Source organism: Brachyhypopomus gauderio, chromosome 2 (genome assembly GCF_052324685.1).
Source record: "Brachyhypopomus gauderio isolate BG-103 chromosome 2, BGAUD_0.2, whole genome shotgun sequence".
Taxonomy (NCBI): domain Eukaryota; kingdom Metazoa; phylum Chordata; class Actinopteri; order Gymnotiformes; family Hypopomidae; genus Brachyhypopomus; species Brachyhypopomus gauderio.
The window spans coordinates 47,219,980-47,240,927 of record NC_135212.1 but is presented as its reverse complement, the minus strand read 5'-3'; the positions used below and the strand labels follow the sequence as shown (position 1 = coordinate 47,240,927).

At 44.4% G+C, this 20,948-nt stretch overlaps 2 protein-coding genes and 2 long non-coding RNA genes across 4 annotated transcripts; 2 read left to right on the top strand and 2 right to left on the bottom strand.

Moving 5' to 3' along the window:
- Positions 1-1,054: 1,054 nt before the first annotated feature.
- Positions 1,055-6,747, bottom strand: LOC143508525 (uncharacterized). Its single transcript, XM_076997071.1, has 2 exons — positions 1,453-6,747; positions 1,055-1,117 (listed from the first exon to the last, which is right to left on the bottom strand). Exon 1 carries the CDS (start codon positions 6,416-6,418, stop codon positions 1,793-1,795), a length of 4,626 nt encoding a protein of 1,541 aa, XP_076853186.1. The 5' UTR covers positions 6,419-6,747; the 3' UTR covers positions 1,055-1,117; positions 1,453-1,792.
- Positions 6,748-8,152: 1,405 nt separating this feature from the next.
- LOC143508526 (uncharacterized) lies at positions 8,153-8,637 on the bottom strand. The gene is made up of 2 exons (XR_013129373.1): positions 8,551-8,637; positions 8,153-8,215 (listed from the first exon to the last, which is right to left on the bottom strand). It is a non-coding gene; the product is annotated as an uncharacterized LOC143508526 (long non-coding RNA).
- Positions 8,638-13,593: 4,956 nt separating this feature from the next.
- LOC143508700 (zona pellucida sperm-binding protein 3-like) lies at positions 13,594-15,000 on the top strand. The gene is made up of 5 exons (XM_076997361.1): positions 13,594-14,156; positions 14,231-14,349; positions 14,430-14,533; positions 14,607-14,784; positions 14,862-15,000. Exons 1-5 carry the CDS (start codon positions 13,662-13,664, stop codon positions 14,998-15,000), a joined length of 1,035 nt encoding a protein of 344 aa, XP_076853476.1. The 5' UTR covers positions 13,594-13,661.
- Positions 15,001-15,055: 55 nt separating this feature from the next.
- Positions 15,056-15,524, top strand: LOC143508524 (uncharacterized). Its single transcript, XR_013129372.1, has 3 exons — positions 15,056-15,136; positions 15,214-15,305; positions 15,427-15,524. It is a non-coding gene; the product is annotated as an uncharacterized LOC143508524 (long non-coding RNA).
- Positions 15,525-20,948: the final 5,424 nt, after the last annotated feature.

Genomic DNA, 20,948 nt, shown 5'->3' with positions numbered 1-20,948 from the left:
TAAAAATGATCGTCAAAACCCTACGTGTGAAGAAAGTCAATGCTTTTAGTTCCAGCACTACAGAGGAGACACTAGGATGTCGAGCCACTGTTTCAGCCACAGTAGACCCTGTGTTTAAACCATTTGTGTTTTCTGGGACTACCTCACTAACTGAGGATTGTACACATAAACAGCCCATATCCATCCTACGGGACACTGGGGCTGCTCAGTCATTTATTTTGGAGAGTGTGTTGCCATTCTCTGCAGAGTCTTATTGTGGTAGTGATGTGCTTGTCCAAGGAATAGAACTTGGAGTACTTAGGGTTCCTCTGCATCGTGTATATCTATGTACTGAGGCACTTACTGGCTATGTTAAAGTTGCGGTCAGTTCTAAACTGCCTGTCACAGGTGTGTCGTATATTCTGGGCAATGATCTTGCTGGTGGTACACTGTTCACTCTACCAGAAGTGGTAGATGAACCTGTGGATGTTTCACTCGATAAAGACCTTGATGCAGTGTTTCCTACATGTGTGTTGACTCGTGCACAGGCACGTAAATTCGGTGACATAGATTTGGCAGAGACATTTATGAATCCTAACCCTGTTGTGCCCCCTAGCCCTGTTCCTGATGTGACAAGGGATATTAGCAAACGTGAGTTGGGATCACAAGTAGAGGAGTCCAGTGTTCCTCCTCCTGTTACTAGAACAGCATTAATCAGAGCACAAAGGGCTGATCCAAGCCTGGTCCCTTTCTTTAATGCAGTTACGGAAAACCCTCTCTCACTAGACACTCGTGTGACATATTTTTATACAGATGGCGTCCTGATGAGAAAATGGTCTCCAGCAAATGCCAGAGGTGTGTGGGATGATGTGCACCAAATAGTAGTTCCCCAACCATTTAGAACGCATGTTTTGTCCTTAGCCCATGACCACCCCTTGTCGGGTCATTTAGGCATTCGAAAAACAGTTCAGCGCCTATTGCAGCATTTCTTTTGGCCAGCAATGAAATCTGATGTTGTTAGTCATTGTCGGTCTTGTAACTACTTCCTGGTCAATCATTGAGTCCACGCTTCATACTGATGTCAATGAAGTTGGTTTATTACTCATCATCTTATATTCTTCAAAGTACACCGTGAAAACTGAAATCAAAGTAAAACATCAATGAATCCGTTTTGACAGACAGAATTTACACATTTTCATGTATATTGTTCAATACAATAGCTATATATAAGGATTCTGTTAATCTTAACAAACAATTGAATTCACTCTTGTCGTGAATAATGACAGAATATCTCATAGTAAAGAACTAGCATTGTGTATTGCGTGTGCTAATACATAAACAACCTAGCACAGGCTACGTAGCTTATACGATATACAACGGTATACAATCTGTGTACAAATCAGCATTTTACACCACCAGTTAGTAAATGTCGTACAAGAAACTTTAGTACCAAACAAAAGAACATCGTTTTACCGTGTGCACCCTTGACCAGTTGTAGAATGGTTAACTCTTTTATTCTCTTCTCTTCTCTTTCGCTCGCGACTCTCTGACATATTTTCGCGCTCTGTCTAGTTGTGCGCCTGACGGACCACTACTTCCGGATTTAACGATGTCAAAATAAAAGCGATAAATAAAGCATTTAAATAAAAGCTTGTGATATTATTTACACTCCCACCAAATTACCATTTGGTTTATGGCTTAAACATACACAAATAATTCCCAAATAATAATTCCCAATATTTGGGAATGCTACACTCTTAGCCAAATAAATCAAGGTAATTTCACCATCATGTCAAATTATAATCATCTGTCTTCAAGGCACAGGGAGTTTACTACTCTCCATTAAAACAACTAACTTTTGAATGGGCCGCTCAACAACCGATGGCTTGCTAAGGCGTTCACCTCTGTCACTTAACTTCCGCTCGCCTAACTGTATGGTAGCTCTGCGAACAAGACCATCTTCATCCTTGCATACATCCAGAACTCTAGCCAGCCTCCACACATTACGAGGAGCATCTTCCTGGAGGATAACAATATCGTCAACTTGTACATTCCGCCTTGGGGCATGCCATTTCTGCCTGATGGTAATCCCTGCTAGATATTCTTTTCTCCATCTGCACCAAAATTGCTCTGATAAATACTGCACCCGCCTCCATCTTTTCCTTGCATACAAGTCCTCTTTGACAAATCTACCTGGTGGGGGTAGAGGGATGGAAGATTTCATTGTGAGCAGGTGGTTTGGTGTCAGTGGTTCCAGGCTTGTGGGATCATTGATGCTATCCACAGTGAGAGGGCGACTGTTTATAATGGACATGGCTTCGTAGAAGAATGTCCTGAGAGAGGTGTCATCTATTCTCCCAGCGCTCTGTGCTAAGACTGAACTCAATACACTCCTTGCTGTGCGTATCTGTCGCTCCCAGACACCCCCTGCGTGACTTGCGTCTGGAACATTCATGCAAAAGTCACACTGTTGTTCTGCCAGAAATGTTGCTACTCTCTCTTCATCCAATTCTTTCAGAGCTCTTTCCAACTCATTCTTTGCACCAACGAAGTTGGATCCATGATCTGACCTTAATTGTCTCACTGGTCCTCGGATGGCTATGAAACATCTTAAGGCATTGATGAATGCGTCCGTCGTCATGTCCTCCAGTAACTCGATGTGTACCGCTCTCGAGCAGAAACACGTAAAGAGCAGACCATACCGCTTTTGCTCCCTGCGTCCCTGCTTGGAGTAAAAAGGACCAAAACAATCCATACCACAGAACGAGAATGGCGGTGTAGGTTCAATACGATCTGTTGGAAGATCTGCCATTCTTTGCTGTTCTGTGGGTCTTCGAGCTCTTCTGCAGGTAACACACTGCCTTATGTAACTGGCAACCGCTTTACTTCCTGCAATGATCCAGTATCCATTAGCTCTAACTTCATTGAGGGTTTGCCCTCTTCCTTGATGCTGGGTCTTCTCATGGCAGTATCTGAGGATGAGGCGTGTCACTTCACCATCAGTGGGCAGAATTATTGGATGTCTTACATCAAATGGCGAAGATGCTTTCCTTAATCGTCCTCCTACTCGAAGTATGCCATCATGAAGCTCTGGGTCAAGCTGGTAGAGTGGGTGATTTCGGGAGAGCTTTCCAGATTCTTGCTTCAGTATGAGTAGCTCCTCTTTGAATACTTTCTGCTGCACAAGCTTGATGAGGGTAAGTGAAGCTCTCCTTCTCTCTTCTACAGTTAGAGTGCCTGTCTTCTTACATTTTATAGCCAGTCGGTGAATGCGTGCCACTACATTCACTACAGTGGTCCATTTTGAGAATCGCGATAGTCGCCTAAGAAAACTGTCCTGTCTTTCAGCCAGCGAGATCAGCACCTGTACTGCCTTGACCTCAGGATCTCCCACCACCAACTCTGACATTTCTTGCTCAATTTTAAGCTCTTTTTCCCATAGGAACTTAGGTCCCTGGAACCAATTTGAGTTGATCAGCTCTGATACTCGGAGGCCTCTTGAGGCATGATCGGCAGGGTTTTCATTTGTGTCGACATAATGCCATTGTTGTGGGTCAGTTGTTTCACGTATTCTCTGGACTCTGTTTGCCACGAAGACGTGGAATCGTCGAGCTTCGTTACTGACATAACCCAGGACTACTCGTGAGTCTGTCCAAAAATGTTCCTCATCAATCCTGAGCTCCAACTCTTCTTTCAGCATGCTGCTAACAGCAGCAGAGATCACTGCAGCAGTTAATTCCAGCCTTGGTATTGTGACTACTTTTGTGGGTGCAACCCTTGCCTTACCCATTATCAGGGCGCAATGTACGTTGTCTTCGCTCACAAGTCTGATGTAAGTACACTGACCGTAACCTCGACTGCTAGCATCCGAGAAGTGGTGCAGTTCAGTTCTCAGAATCTTTCCGAAGTTCTCAGGAGTGTAACATCTTGGGATTTGAATATTTTTCAGATTCTTAAGGTCACTGACCCAACTCTCCCACCTTGGCCTCAACTCATCAGGAAGTGGATCATCCCATCCAACACCCTTCTGGCACATCTCCTGGAGCACTTGCTTTCCTGACAGGAGAAATGGGGCCAGGAACCCCAACGGGTCGTACACAGAGGCTACGGTTGAGAGAATCCCACGCCGTGTTGTTGGTTTCTCATTTAGTAAGACCTTAAAGGAAAATGTATCCCTTGCTACATTCCATTGTACTCCCAGTACTGCTTGGACTGGCAGCTCATTGTGGCTGAGAGCTACATCCTTCACTCCTATGGCTCTTTCAGTCTCACAGATTGATTCCAGAACCACTCGACTGTTGGAGATAAATTTGTGGAGACGTAGTTGCCCTTTACTGCACACAGCTCGGGCTTCTTCCACCAGCTGGATAGCTGTATCCACGGAGTCAAGGCTTACAATACCATCGTCTACATAGAAGTTTTTTCTTATGAAGTCTGCAGCTAAAGGGTATCTTTCCTCATTTTGATTGGCGAGATACTTCATGCCATAATTGGCACATCCTGGAGATGACGCTGCTCCAAAGAGGTGGACCTTCATGCGATACTCTTTTGGCTCAGACTCTGTGGCTCCACCTTCCCACCACAAGAACCGCAGATAATCTCGGTCCTCCTTGCTTACGTGGAATCTGTGAAACATCTTTTCTACATCGCACATCACAGCAACTGAGTGCTTGCGAAAACGACATAGCACTCCATTCAGTTTGTTGGTAAGGTCGGGTCCGGTGAGAAGATGATCGTTCAGAGCAGTGCCTTCATACTTTGCGGAGCAATCAAAAACAACTCTGATCTTTTCTGGCTTTCTGGGGTGATAGACCCCCTGATGTGGTATATACCACACATTGCCTGGCTCTGGTTCGTTTTGAGCCTCCTCTGCTTCACCATCATTTAAGACACCTTCCATGAAGTTCACATAGTCGTTCTTGAACTTGAGGTCTCTGTCAAACTTACGTTTTAGGTGCTTCAGTCTGACTAAAGCAAGCTTCTTGTTTTCTGGGAGACATGGACGTGTTTTGAAGGGCAGCGGCATTTCTAGGTGATTACATTCATTCTGCTGGATTCTTCCTTCTAGGATCTGGAGAAACTGGATATCTTCCTGAGATATACTCTTATCTCCTGGGTTTGTGTCTGCAAAGTCAGACTCGAGTGCTCGAATCACAGCAGCTGGTGTCACAGGAGGCAACTCTTTGACGGATATGCGACTGCACAGCCCTGTCACATCCTTGGAATTTACACTCTGGGGCACACTCCCAATGATGCTCCAGCCTAGGTCTGTCTTGATGGCATAAGGCTCACTGTCACCTCCTGTGATAACATGACGTGGTGCTAGTGCTCTGGAGCAGTCGTAGCCGATCAACAATCCTACCCCACAATCCATCAGTGGGGGCATTTCATTAGCTATGACTGCAAGATGATTCCACTTGTTGGCAGTTTCACAGGTGGGAATGTGTGCTCGTTCGAGTGGAATGAAATCTCTAGAATAGACAGGAGGTAAACTGATGGTGGTCTCTGATGAATATCCTCTGACTCTAAGCCCACTAACTCTCAGGCTTTCTATGATTGAATCTTTTCCCATCATGGTAGAAAGCTTGAGTTTCACAGGCTCTCCTGCTACTTGCAGCCGTTCACACACCTCTTGGTCGACAAATGTTTTACTACTCTGAGTATCCAGTAAGGCATAAGCCAAGGTCTCGGGACTTGTGGCGCTTGAAATCCATACTGGGACTATCATAGATGTGCTGCCGTTCTCACCTCCATTCACATTGCAAGACAGTGCAGAAGTACTTTCTTCTGTGCTCTGGGTTCTTTGCATAGGTGGGTTCTCCCCACGCTGACGATCTTCGTGTAATGGAGTGGGATGGCTCTTTTTACACTTGCCACATGTGGCTTTCTTTTGACAGTCTCTTGAGTTATGTCCTTTCCTCAGGCATGAAAAGCACAGGCTATTGTCTCTCACAAACCTTTGTTTTTCCTCCGCAGAAATTGCCATTAGCTTTTGGCATTTATGTATGGAATGATTTTCATCACAGTACACACATTTCACTGAGCTTGAGCTCTGTGCTGTTGAGTTCTCTTTTCTGGGTTTATTGAAGTCCTTTGGCTTGGCTTCATCACTACTGTGTGATTTGGTTGTGGTGCTAGGAGTGTCTGAGGTCTGCACATTGGTGGCAAAGGTGTTTGCCTTTGTACGCTTTATTTCTCTTGTCAGCTTTTCTTCAGTGGGCCTCAGAGCATACAGGGAAGAGACTGGGTTGCATGCAATACGTGCCTCCTTTGCAATAAAGGAAGCAAACTCTTTAAAATTGGGGTAGTCTTTTGCCTGGTCCAGCTGCTCTGTAACATGGCGGTTCCACCTTGAAGTTACCCACTCTGGGAGCTTGAGTAGCATCTTCTGATTTTCTTCACAGTCGTTAAGCACCTGCAGACCTTTCACATGCGGCATAGCGCTGTCACATGCCTGTAGAAAATCACCGAATTCTCTCAGCTTTACATACTCCTTTGCTCCTATCTTTGGCCAACCATTGAGCTTCTCTCTGTACGCACGTTGTACTACAAAGGAGTGGCCATATCTGACATTCAACTTTTCCCATGCTTGCTGATAAGCCTCTTTATCTGTTCTGTAGAAGATCCCTTCCAGAACTGACCTTGCCTCCCCAGCAACATATTTTTGCAAGTAGAACAGCTTCTCGGCAGGATTGTGGCAGCGTTGATCTATTAGAGCCTTAAAGCTAGCGCTCCACTGTATAAACTTTAACGGGTCGCCAGAGAATATACCAGGTTGTGGAATTGGGAGTCTAGTGAGCATGGCTGAATCACTCAGAGCTTGCAGTAGTGATCTTTCATTTTCTGGAGCTCTTCGGTCTCCATTGTGGGAACCTGAGGGATGAGAATCCTTGAGACTGCTGCATGCAGTGCTGCATCTTTGGCCACTTTCTTTCGACCCCTCTTCAATGTATACTTTAAGCTTAGCTTCCATAACCTCAAGATCCCTTTGTTGTTCAAGTCGTTTTAATTCTTGACGCTGTGCACTGATGAGGTTCTCCCTTTCAAATTCAACCTTTTTTGCGGCTAACTCAGCAGCCATCTCAGCTCTCTTGGCTGCTATGCTCGGTGTCTCTGAAGCAGGTTTATAACTGCTTGCCACCGATGGTTTGGAAGCTGTAGATCCATATATGGATTTGGCATAGTCTTTGTCCAGTAACAAATGCAGCCTTGGCCCTTCGACTTCAGCATCAAAATCTTCTCCTACCTCAGATAGACGTACTCTCATCAGTTGTATTAAATCTCCTGTCACCGCAGAGCAGGCATCAATCTTTCGTTTCACTTCCTGAGACGGAGTTGATTTTTCTCGCAAGTTGTCATATTCCACCTTGGCTATAGCCTCGAGCCTTTCAAGAGATTCCATCATCTCACATAGGTCACAGTCAGAGCATTCATATTTTAGACTAGCACGGACATTTCTAACATGGGCCTTCCAATTCTCGTATGCTGAGTAGAACTTCTTCTCTTTTTGAGCTGTTTGCTGCTCTGTCAACTCTAGCATCTTTGGTGTCAAACGTCTCTCACGTGAGGATTTCCTTATCTCCTCTTTTTCCGCTGCTGCACCCTGCTGGTTAGACATAGGCCCAGCGGCTAACTGTGTGGGCTCTACCCTGTTATACTCAGACTGCGTAATCAGCTCGTTCTGAATTTGTGATTCACTGTGCAATGACATTTTTAACTATGTTTAACCGTTATATTATCAGAAGGGAATAACACAAACATGCACAAACATTAAAGCATAAGGAACAACCTTATTTTTTTTTTTTTTCTTTAAACCACTAAGAAACCACTTTAAAATTGTGTCTCTTTAAGGAATCGTGGGGCTGTCCATCAATTATCTGAAGATGCAATGTTCAAACGGTAGGATCTGACCTTAAGGCAGTAAGGCTCCACTTTGGAGCTGAAGTCCACTGCATTCAATGAAGTACTGCTCACTGAATCTTGAGGTCCACAGACTGCGGGTGATTGGTAGTGCTGCACTCTGAGTCTTGAAGTCCACAGGCTGTAGGCGGTGAAACAGTGTTGCACTCTGAAGTCAGGTATAGTGGACGTCGATGCACCTCGTTAAGATGGAAAGTAGGCCACGTTTTCACTGTAACTACTTCCTGGTCAATCATTGAGTCCACGCTTCATACTGATGTCAATGAAGTTGGTTTATTACTCATCATCTTATATTCTTCAAAGTACACCGTGAAAACTGAAATCAAAGTAAAACATCAATGAATCCGTTTTGACAGACAGAATTTACACATTTTCATGTATATTGTTCAATACAATAGCTATATATAAGGATTCTGTTAATCTTAACAAACAATTGAATTCACTCTTGTCGTGAATAATGACAGAATATCTCATAGTAAAGAACTAGCATTGTGTATTGCGTGTGCTAATACATAAACAACCTAGCACAGGCTACGTAGCTTATACGATATACAACGGTATACAATCTGTGTACAAATCAGCATTTTACACCACCAGTTAGTAAATGTCGTACAAGAAACTTTAGTACCAAACAAAAGAACATCGTTTTACCGTGTGCACCCTTGACCAGTTGTAGAATGGTTAACTCTTTTATTCTCTTCTCTTCTCTTTCGCTCGCGACTCTCTGACATATTTTCGCACTCTGTCTAGTTGTGCGCCTGACGGACCACTACTTCCGGATTTAACGATGTCAAAATAAAAGCGATAAATAAAGCATTTAAATAAAAGCTTGTGATATTATTTACAGGTCTTGCCATACCTGTCAACTTGTTGGGAAGCCAAATCAGGCCATTCCTTCTGCTCCTCTCTGTCCCATACCTGTGGTAGGAGATCCATTTGAACGGTTGTTGATAGACTGTGTTGGACCTTTACCGAAGTCTCGTTCAGGAAATACTTACCTTCTGACCATAATGTGTGCTGCTACAAGGTTTCCTGAGGCCATTCCATTACGCTCGTTGAAGTCAAGATCTGTAATAAAAGCCCTTGTAAAATTTTGTACTACCTTCGGTTTGCCAAAATGTGTACAATCGGACCAAGGGTCCAATTTCATGTCAAAACTCTTTGCTCAAGTTATGTCAGATCTGCATATACAGCACCAAGTGTCGAGTGCTTATCATCCTGAGTCCCAGGGAGCTCTCGAACGCTTCCATCAGACGTTTAAGACTATGTTGCGATCATATTGCTCGACATCCTAGTGTCTCCTCTGTAGTGCTGGAACTAAAAGCATTGACTTTCTTCACAGTAGGGTTTTGACGATCATTTTTACGCTTCAAAGTAGGACATGCAGCAATGAGATGGCCTTGCATATGACAATAAAAACATTCCCGTTTGTCTGTGGCTGAAGTGTTTTCCGAGACTTTGAAGAAGCAACAGGTCTGGACATAACAGGTCGACTAGGGTTTACACTTCGGGGAGTTAAATGAAATACAGTTTTGTGTGTCAGCACAAATTCGTCTGCCAATGTAGCAGCAGAAGACAAATTAACTACCTTCTGTTCATTAAGGTAGACCACCATTTTCTCAGGAAGGCAATTCTTAAACTCTTCTAGCAACACAAGCTCTTTGAGTTGATCAAGAGTTGTTACACTGCAGGCTGCACACCACTTATCAAATAGGAGAGATTTCTCTCTAGCAAACTCAACAAAGGTCTGGCTCTGGGTTTTAGCCAGACGCCTGAAGTTCTGTCGATAGGCTTCAGGTACTAACTCGTATGCTTTCAATATAGTGGATTTTACAATGTCATAATCTAAGCTCTGTTCAAGAGACAGAGAGGAACACACCTCCTGCGCTTTTCCTACAAGTTTACACTGTAGCAGCAGCGACCAAAGACTCTGTGGCCAACTAAGTGTGGTGGCTATGCGCTCAAAAATGGGGAAATAGGCATCTACCTCATTTTCCCTGAACACAGGAACTAGGCCAATATGTCTACTGACATCAAAAGCAGTACTCACGGTTGGGCTTGCGGGACTTGTAGATGTACGTGAGGAACGAGGCATAGGGACTGGTGAACTCACGTGAGAAAGGGGAACTGGTGCTGGTGAGGATACCTTCCGAGGATGAGGTATAGGTTTCTCCAAGCCCATACTCAACCTCTTCAGGGTAATCTCTTTGTCAGCCTCCACTTGCAACCCCCTGACTCTGAGTAGCTCTGCCTCGCGTTCCTGTATCTTAATTTCCAGCTCTAGCTCCTTCAGTTTCACTGCTAGCACAGGATCCACCTCATGAGAACGGTAAACACCAGGTTCCATGCTGGGCCTAGCCATGAAGTCGGTTACAGCCTCCGCTGCTTCCAGCCCCTGGGCCAAACTCGGTGCAACACCAGGCGATTTGTCTCGGTCTGGCAAGATCCCGTCCTTAACCAACTGTGCCTCCAAAATCCTCTTAATCTCTCTCTTGGGAGCCAAACGAGGCACATCCACACTAAAGAAATCAGCCACCAACAATAAGTCAACCTTGCGGCAATCATCAAACTGTTCAAGAGTCGGATAAACAGTGAACTGGGTAAGGTCAAAGTCCGGCATTTTACATACACACACACACCCCCACCCACAAAGAACAAAACCCACCAGCCAAAACCAAAAGAAGCAGCAAACAAAGAGCCAAAAGAAAGGAGGACGAGCCCCCAATTCTGTTACGGCCTGTCTAGGCGTGAGGACCGTAACAGTGGTGTATGTGAACAGCAGTGCGAATGTTAGTGATGATGGGACAACAGGAGTGGGTGGTTAAAGGTGTATTATACAGAAATTGTAATTTACAAGATATATACATACACGTAACTGGTCTCAGCTTCAGGAGTGGCCCAGGCCAACATAACAAACAGAACTGAACTATAAAATAAACCAAACACTAATTACTCTAACAGAAAACAAACATACAGTACTACCCTAACTCCCTAACAAAAAAACCATACAAACAAACCCAAATCCCAAAACAAAATGGCAGCCACTCCCTACTTACCAGAACACCAACAACACGTAGAATATTTACAAAATGTACAACCGGCAGACAATCCAACAGGGGCAAAGGCAAAAAGCATAAACAAGTTCAAAGCAGTCAAAAACCAGAGTTCTAAGATGAGGTACAAAAGCAGAATACTAATTACAAACAACCAACACCACCAAGGAGCAAAAATGTCTCGCTGGGAGGCACCGGGAAGGGCCTTATATAGTGCAGGGTGAAATGGAGTCTGGAGCGGAGTCTAGAGCGGAGTCTGGAGCGGAGTCTGGAGCGGAGTCTGGAGCGGAGTCTGGAGCGGAACAGACAGCAAACACAATACACAACACTATCATAGGACATAACACAGGTGACTTCAGTCTACGTTTGAAGACCACAAGAGATTCTGCAGTCCGAATAGCTTGCAGAAGATTGTTTCACCATCTCTGAGCCAGGACAGAGAAGAGTCATGAGGTTTGTCGTTCGTGAGACTTTAAGCATGGTCTTTCAAGTCAAGCCATACTTCAGATTCGGAGTGCTCGTCGTACAGGTTGGGCTTTGACCATGGTCATTATGTAGGGAAAGGCTAGTCCTTTCTTTTTCAAGGATCAAATTTTTCTATCTGATGCGTGCAGGTACTGGGAGCCAGTGAAGAGGACATTGAAGACCAGACATGCTGCTGCATTCTGGATCAGTTGTAGAGATCTGATGACCCATAGAGGAAGACGTGCAAGTGGAGAGTTGCAGTATTCTAGTTTTGAGATGATGAGAGACTGCACAAGCACCTGAGTACCTTCCTGTGAAAGAAAAGGTCATATTATCTGTATGTTGCAGAGGAGAAGTCTGCAGCACCTGGTGAGGGTTGAAAAGTGTTGAGAAAGACAACTGGTTGTCCAAAGTTACACCCAGGCTTCAAGTAGTTTCTGACGGTGATAACTGGGTGTTCTCAAATGAAATTGTGACGTCCTTGTGAAGGTTTGGGATTCCTGGAAAGTACAGAAGCTTGTTTTGCTAGGGTTAGAGCCTCGGGTGGTGAGTGGTCATCCAGGAAGCAATATCTGCCAAGCATGCTGAAATAAGCCCAGAAACCTGGGTGTCTGAATATGGAAATGATGGAATTAGTTGGGTGTCATTAGCATAGCAATGATAGGAGAAATGAAAAGAAACCGTGTTACCTGACTATACAAAGAAAAGAGGGCCTTAGGCTGAGCCTTGGGGGACTCCGTTGGAGAGGATACATGGATTGGATATAGATCCTCTCCATGTTACCTGATACAACCGTTCTTCCAGATATGACTGTAACCATTTCCAGGTTGAGCCAGTCACAGCGAGGCTAGAAATAACAGAGAGGAGGATGTTGTGGATAACGGTGCCAACTGCCGCTGAAAGATCTAGAAGAATTAAGACTTATGATAGCTTGTCAGAATTGGCAGCTTGAGGCTTTGGAGTCACTGCTTTGAGGGACATTTCTGTTGAGTGTGCCTATTTGAAGCCAGACTGATTGGAATAATGGGGTTGGTTCTGGGTGAGGAAAAGAGATAATTGATCATTGATTTTTCTTGTTCCAGAGTTTTGGGGAAAAAAGAGAGAAGTGGTCCTGGTCTGTAGGTGCTTATGTCGGAGCTGTCAAGTGTTGCCTTCTTCAATATAGGTACCAACCTGGCTCTCTTGGACACACTAGGTACATGTCCCAAAATGTAGGAGCTGTTGATGATGGCTGAAATGAATGGAAGGAGATCTCTTTACATTGCAGCACAATGCTAACTATGTGTGACAACACAAGAGTGTGAAATGGGTCAAAGAAGCAGGAAATACAATAAATACCCAGCACATGTATCATGATAACTGCACCAGTAAGATTTCCAGCATTGTAGAATATTTTGTCTACCCCTTCCATGGACTTAAATCCTTCCATTGTCTCCCTGTAGTCATGTCCTGCCAGACAATAACTGCTTTCCACCATGTCAGCTCATATTGTTCTTTATGACCAACCAATGGCAGGACAGGGCCCTAATTTCCACCTAATTAATTAATTTATATGTATGGTGCAGGACATATTTATATAACGGTTTCAGAGCTAATTAATCAAGTCTTTGCATGATCTGGACCTTCGAATTAGGTTTATTTTCAAGTTGAATGAAATTCCCTTGAATCAGTAATTCCTGAACAATATCATCAATGTTGAAGCATCTGTAATTTAGCCTCTTTGGTTAATGTCTTGTCTTCTGTATGAGGGATAAATTAAATGTCTCACAAAAAATATTACAGCAAATCAAGTCATGCAATATTTATCCACAAGTTACATTCATGTATAAGGATTTGATGTATATTACAATGGTGTGCAATAGTGTTGTGTGAAAATACTAAACTACTAACTTTACTAACTTATTAATTTATTTAGCAAACTGTATGTGTTGATTTGATATATGTCCAATACCCAATAGTGCTCAGTTCATTCATGGTATGGGTCAATTAACTCCAAGATTTAAATGAAAAGACTTAATTGCTGTCAGCTGTGAGTCAGAGTAATACATGACTCAACAGGCTCAGAAGGACATTAATCCTATTAGAAAGGGATTGGAGGTGTGAGCCTACAATATTGTACAAAAAGAGAAAGACCAGGCAGGTTGAGTATGTCTGGAGACTCTAGGGAGATTTACAATGGGTTTAGGCAAAGTGGGCCTTTGTGTGGTGATTTTGCTGGTGGTATCTGTGGCATGGCAAGCAGGAATGGTCAGATCCCAACTTCCAACTGGACTACAATCTAATTTGCAGCAACAAGCAAGAAGGCAAGTGGTAGCTGGAGGGTCATCTCAGGGGAGCCACGTTTCTAACCCCACAGGGCCTGTCCAAGGATCATTTAGCCAGCAGTCTTGGAATCCTGTGCAGATACCTGTGCAGCAGCCTTCCAACGTTCAGTCCCAGCAAGTATTTCAGGGACCTGTGAAGCAGGTGGCATGGCACTTCCCCAATGACCCTCAACTACCAGCAAGACAGCCACTAATGCAGTTTCAGATGAGCCCCCCTGTTCCTACTGCAAGTGTAGCAGCAGAGTGTGGTGAGACTGGCATACATGTGGAGGTCAAGAAGGACCTGTTTGGAACCGGTGAGCTGATAAATCCATCTGAGATCACCCTGGGAAACTGTGCCGTCAGTGGGGAGGACCGTGCTGCTCAAGTCCTCATCTTCCAGTCAGCACTGCAGGCCTGCAACAGTACTACCAGTGTGAGTGTCTATGAAGTGAATGCTTCAGTGCTGCTTTAAACCTGCATGCAATAACACCACTTCTTTCTTAACAGATGACTCCAGATGAGCTGGTCTACGTCTTCTACGTCCGCTATGTTCCCCACAATTTTGCTCACACTCCTATTGTGAGAACCGTTGGTGCTGAGGTTCGCATCGAGTGTCACTATCCAAGGTATTGGACCCTACCAGATGTGATGTTCAGTATTATTTGGAAGGCTCTGTTCAATCTGATGGCCATAAAATGCTTTGTAGGTTCCACAATGTAAGCAGCAATGCTCTGATGCCTGCCTGGATCCCATATGCTTCTACCCAAGTTGCTGAGGAACAGCTTGTCTTCTCCCTGAGACTCATGACAGGTTTGTCCCATGGCTACACCATACCTACTGATGAGCTGTGCCTGAACTGGACCTAATGAGGTTTCTTCTCCAGATGACTGGACGTCTGAAAGGCTCTCCAACCAGTACTTCCTGCATGATGTGATCAGTGTTGAGGCATCTGTAATTCAGTTCTACCACGTGCCCCTTCGTGTGTATCTGGACACCTGTGTGGCCACTGTGTTTCCTGATGTGAATGCAGTCCCTAGTTATGCCTTCATAGATAACCATGGGTGAGTGGCTTCCTTGTGGGCTTTGTGATGGCTGTAGAGATCAGCTAGTTGTGGTCTGACTGCACAAATGATTGCAGGTGCCTGATTGATGCCAAGCTCACAGGTTCCCATTCTCACTTCCTGCCCCAAACTGAAGCAGACAAGCTGAGGTTTCAGTTGGAGGCATTCAGGTTTCAGCAGGACAACAGTGGTTTGGTATGTAAGCATGTTTGGTAGGGGGGGTGAGTAGAAGGACTGGCTGTCTGAACTAACCCCTGTCTTTCCAGCTCTACTTCACATGCTTTATGAAGGCAACTCCAGCTTCTTACGCTGCTGATCCTGAGCACAAAGCTTGTTCGTTCTCTAGCAACAGGTATGTGGCTGTGGTTCTGAAACCAGCAGGTTACTGGTGAGGCCTAGCTGGTAAGCTTGGCTATTCTGGCTTCACAGGTGGACTGCAGCGTATGGTCTTGACCAGGTGTGTGGCTGTTGCGACACCACCTGTAGCTCCCGGAAGGGGCGAGACTTGTCTGAGGACAAAGGTACGTGCATGCCATGCTCTGCCAGTACCTGATCATTCTTGGAGAAGGTCTGCAGCTTGGACTAGAGGTGACGTGGACTTGCAAGCGGAGCCTAAATCCCTACCCCTTTTTTTTTTTGCAGGTACTCTGCTGGAAGGAGAAGTAATCCTTGGACCCATCATGGTTAAGGAGAGTGCTTGATGGTCTTGATTGAAATAAACTAGTACTGTGACTCGACAACCTGTCCTGTGTTGCTATGCAATTGGGCTGAATCTGTTGTAGGTCTACTTCCACAACTAGTTTGCATTATGGTTAGAGTGCTTAATCCAGGGTCTTTAAACTTGTATGCTTGTGCCTCTATGGCCTTGTGTACAAGGCTAGCCTTCTAGGTATTCATAGCAGACTAGCATTTCCTCATGCTCAGGATTCAATGCTCCCTGTCAATAGGGGTCTGCATTTGGGTGGTTGGTACTGATTTTAGCTTGTCCATCATTGAAGCATTGGGCTAGAGTGGCACCTTCCAAGGAATGAGGTCACACCGATTCCTGTACCTTTTTTTACATCCCGTCACATGCTAATGGAAATGGCAGCCTATTGTGCAGTCTTCCCCTTAACCTGAACTCTCTGGTGCAAGGAGAGGTCAGGACAACAGCCACAGCATTGCACCACTACTTCATTGCCTATGGGCAACATGATACCCATTACTCCAAATGGGTTTCCATGTGTAGAAGGACTTTCTTTGGGAATTCTCTCCAGTGAATGTGTAATTCTTCTAGAATTGACATGAACCTCAATTCTGAACCATCTTCAGTAATTTTTCACCCAAAAATGAATTTCAATATTTTTACAGCTTGTGGGGAAGTTTCAATTTTCTGTCCATTGCTATATTATATAGACTCGGACATGATGGGTGTTGTGCCGGGGGAGGGGCATATTTATTTATTTTTTCCTGAAAGACCATGTTCAACCTTTTTATAGAAATTAAGGTTTGAACATGAAGTTATTCTATACATGTATTGGACATCTCTGCCAATTTGGAGTTTGACCTCACTAAATGTTTTGATCAATACTAAAAATACTAGATTCCAAGGTATAAATTGTCGCGTGGACTCCTATTTTTGTAGGAGACCCACATTGTCAGGAGGATTCATGATAACACTGAGGAAGAAGTCATGTACATTTGACACATGTCTGGATCTCTGGTAAATTCTGCAATTAAAGGCTTTCTAAAATACTTGACCCGTCCTTTTTTGTGTGCATCTATGTGGGTGGTAGTTACATCTTTCTTAAAATAGAGTACTGAGAGACCCTATGTTTTTGACTATTTCAAGGCAAAGCCTTTCAATGCTAAGATGTGGAAGAAGCCTTGTAAAGAGGTATGGAGTCAAATCCTTCACTTGGTGAAAAGCTAAATGATATGCCACCAACATCACCTGGATCACAGATTGCCTGATATCCAGATCTCAGCTTGTGCATTTGCAAAACTTTGCAAGACCAGATGAATCACAAGGTACACAAGGAACAGGACAGTTCAGATATGAAGTCTAAGTACAACATTTACTTTTTTAGCCATTTAGCAGCCACTCTCATCTAGAGCGATTTGCTAAGTGCTTTAGACCTGACTACTACCACTACAGGACTTGATGCCATTACCTAGTATGACATAGAGACATAGGCTCAAACTTAAACAGGAATAAAAAAAACGATACCTACAAGAGCAAATAAAAATAGACATTCATAAGCATACAATGCAAAGGACAAGAAGTGCTATCTGCGGTTTTAGTGGTAATCTAAGTACTCAATAAGTACTCAATGTGTGTCTCGGGAAAACACTTCAGCCACAGACAAATGGGAATGTTTTTATTGTCATATGCAAGGCCATCTCATTGCTGCATGTCCTACTTTGAAGCGTAAAAATGATCGTCAAAACCCTACGTGTGAAGAAAGTCAATGCTTTTAGTTCCAGCACTACAGAGGAGACACTAGGATGTCGAGCCACTGTTTCAGCCACAGTAGACCCTGTGTTTAAACCATTTGTGTTTTCTGGGACTACCTCACTAACTGAGGATTGTACACATAAACAGCCCATATCCATCCTACGGGACACTGGGGCTGCTCAGTCATTTATTTTGGAGAGTGTGTTGCCATTCTCTGCAGAGTCTTATTGTGGTAGTGATGTGCTTGTCCAAGGAATAGAACTTGGAGTACTTAGGGTTCCTCTGCATCGTGTATATCTATGTACTGAGGCACTTACTGGCTATGTTAAAGTTGCGGTCAGTTCTAAACTGCCTGTCACAGGTGTGTCGTATATTCTGGGCAATGATCTTGCTGGTGGTACACTGTTCACTCTACCAGAAGTGGTAGATGAACCTGTGGATGTTTCACTCGATAAAGACCTTGATGCAGTGTTTCCTACATGTGTGTTGACTCGTGCACAGGCACGTAAATTCGGTGACATAGATTTGGCAGAGACATTTATGAATCCTAACCCTGTTGTGCCCCCTAGCCCTGTTCCTGATGTGACAAGGGATATTAGCAAACGTGAGTTGGGATCACAAGTAGAGGAGTCCAGTGTTCCTCCTCCTGTTACTAGAACAGCATTAATCAGAGCACAAAGGGCTGATCCAAGCCTGGTCCCTTTCTTTAATGCAGTTACGGAAAACCCTCTCTCACTAGACACTCGTGTGACATATTTTTATACAGATGGCGTCCTGATGAGAAAATGGTCTCCAGCAAATGCCAGAGGTGTGTGGGATGATGTGCACCAAATAGTAGTTCCCCAACCATTTAGAACGCATGTTTTGTCCTTAGCCCATGACCACCCCTTGTCGGGTCATTTAGGCATTCGAAAAACAGTTCAGCGCCTATTGCAGCATTTCTTTTGGCCAGCAATGAAATCTGATGTTGTTAGTCATTGTCGGTCTTGCCATACCTGTCAACTTGTTGGGAAGCCAAATCAGGCCATTCCTTCTGCTCCTCTCTGTCCCATACCTGTGGTAGGAGATCCATTTGAACGGTTGTTGATAGACTGTGTTGGACCTTTACCGAAGTCTCGTTCAGGAAATACTTACCTTCTGACCATAATGTGTGCTGCTACAAGGTTTCCTGAGGCCATTCCATTACGCTCGTTGAAGTCAAGATCTGTAATAAAAGCCCTTGTAAAATTTTGTACTACCTTCGGTTTGCCAAAATGTGTACAATCGGACCAAGGGTCCAATTTCATGTCAAAACTCTTTGCTCAAGTTATGTCAGATCTGCATATACAGCACCAAGTGTCGAGTGCTTATCATCCTGAGTCCCAGGGAGCTCTCGAACGCTTCCATCAGACGTTTAAGACTATGTTGCGATCATATTGCTCGACATCCTAGTGTCTCCTCTGTAGTGCTGGAACTAAAAGCATTGACTTTCTTCACAGTAGGGTTTTGACGATCATTTTTACGCTTCAAAGTAGGACATGCAGCAATGAGATGGCCTTGCATATGACAATAAAAACATTCCCGTTTGTCTGTGGCTGAAGTGTTTTCCGAGACTTTGAAGAAGCAACAGGTCTGGACATAACAGGTCGACTAGGGTTTACACTTCGGGGAGTTAAATGAAATACAGTTTTGTGTGTCAGCACAAATTCGTCTGCCAATGTAGCAGCAGAAGACAAATTAACTACCTTCTGTTCATTAAGGTAGACCACCATTTTCTCAGGAAGGCAATTCTTAAACTCTTCTAGCAACACAAGCTCTTTGAGTTGATCAAGAGTTGTTACACTGCAGGCTGCACACCACTTATCAAATAGGAGAGATTTCTCTCTAGCAAACTCAACAAAGGTCTGGCTCTGGGTTTTAGCCAGACGCCTGAAGTTCTGTCGATAGGCTTCAGGTACTAACTCGTATGCTTTCAATATAGTGGATTTTACAATGTCATAATCTAAGCTCTGTTCAAGAGACAGAGAGGAACACACTTCCTGCGCTTTTCCTACAAGTTTACACTGTAGCAGCAGCGACCAAAGACTCTGTGGCCAACTAAGTGTGGTGGCTATGCGCTCAAAAATGGGGAAATAGGCATCTACCTCATTTTCCCTGAACACAGGAACTAGGCCAATATGTCTACTGACATCAAAAGCAGTACTCACGGTTGGGCTTGCGGGACTTGTAGATGTACGTGAGGAACGAGGCATAGGGACTGGTGAACTCACGTGAGAAAGGGGAACTGGTGCTGGTGAGGATACCTTCCGAGGATGAGGTATAGGTTTCTCCAAGCCCATACTCAACCTCTTCAGGGTAATCTCTTTGTCAGCCTCCACTTGCAACCCCCTGACTCTGAGTAGCTCTGCCTCGCGTTCCTGTATCTTAATTTCCAGCTCTAGCTCCTTCAGTTTCACTGCTAGCACAGGATCCACCTCATGAGAACGGTAAACACCAGGTTCCATGCTGGGCCTAGCCATGAAGTCGGTTACAGCCTCCGCTGCTTCCAGCCCCTGGGCCAAACTCGGTGCAACACCAGGCGATTTGTCTCGGTCTGGCAAGATCCCGTCCTTAACCAACTGTGCCTCCAAAATCCTCTTAATCTCTCTCTTGGGAGCCAAACGAGGCACATCCACACTAAAGAAATCAGCCACCAACAATAAGTCAACCTTGCGGCAATCATCAAACTGTTCAAGAGTCGGATAAACAGTGAACTGGGTAAGGTCAAAGTCCGGCATTTTACATACACACACACACCCCCACCCACAAAGAACAAAACCCACCAGCCAAAACCAAAAGAAGCAGCAAACAAAGAGCCAAAAGAAAGGAGGACAAGCCCCCAATTCTGTTACGGCCTGTCTAGGCGTGAGGACCGTAACAGTGGTGTATGTGAACAGCAGTGCGAATGTTAGTGATGATGGGACAACAGGAGTGGGTGGTTAAAGGTGTATTATACAGAAATTGTAATTTACAAGATATATACATACACGTAACTGGTCTCAGCTTCAGGAGTGGCCCAGGCCAACATAACAAACAGAACTGAACTATAAAATAAACCAAACACTAATTACTCTAACAGAAAACAAACATACAGTACTACCCTAACTCCCTAACAAAAAAACCATACAAACAAACCCAAATCCCAAAACAAAATGGCAGCCACTCCCTACTTACCAGAACACCAACAACACGTAGAATATTTACAAAATGTACAACCGGCAGACAATCCAACAGGGGCAAAGGCAAAAAGCATAAACAAGTTCAAAGCAGTCAAAAACCAGAGTTCTAAGATGAGGTACAAAAGCAGAATACTAATTACAAACAACCAACACCACCAAGGAGCAAAAATGTCTCGCTGGGAGGCACCGGGAAGGGCCTTATATAGTGCAGGGTGAAATGGAGTCTGGAGCGGAGTCTGGAGCGGAGTCTGGAGCGGAGTCTGGAGCGGAGCGGAGTCTGGAGCGGAACAGACAGCAAACACAATACACAACACTATCATAGGACATAACACAGGTGACTTCAGTCTACGTTTGAAGACCACAAGAGATTCTGCAGTCCGAATAGCTTGCAGAAGATTGTTTCACCATCTCTGAGCCAGGACAGAGAAGAGTCATGAGGTTTGTCGTTCGTGAGACTTTAAGCATGGTCTTTCAAGTCAAGCCATACTTCAGATTCGGAGTGCTCGTCGTACAGGTTGGGCTTTGACCAT

Bases quoted from the DNA above. Each gene is read 5' to 3' on its own strand.
- LOC143508700 (XM_076997361.1), top strand. From the start codon at position 13,662: ATGGTCAGATCCCAACTTCCAACTGGACTACAATCTAATTTGCAGCAA. The intron at 14,157-14,230 runs GTGAGTGTCTAT...CTTTCTTAACAG, and splicing joins CCTGCAACAGTACTACCAGT to ATGACTCCAGATGAGCTGGT. The intron at 14,785-14,861 runs GTGAGTGGCTTC...AAATGATTGCAG, and splicing joins GCCTTCATAGATAACCATGG to GTGCCTGATTGATGCCAAGC.
- LOC143508525 (XM_076997071.1), bottom strand. From the start codon at position 6,418: ATGCCGCATGTGAAAGGTCTGCAGGTGCTTAACGACTGTGAAGAAAAT.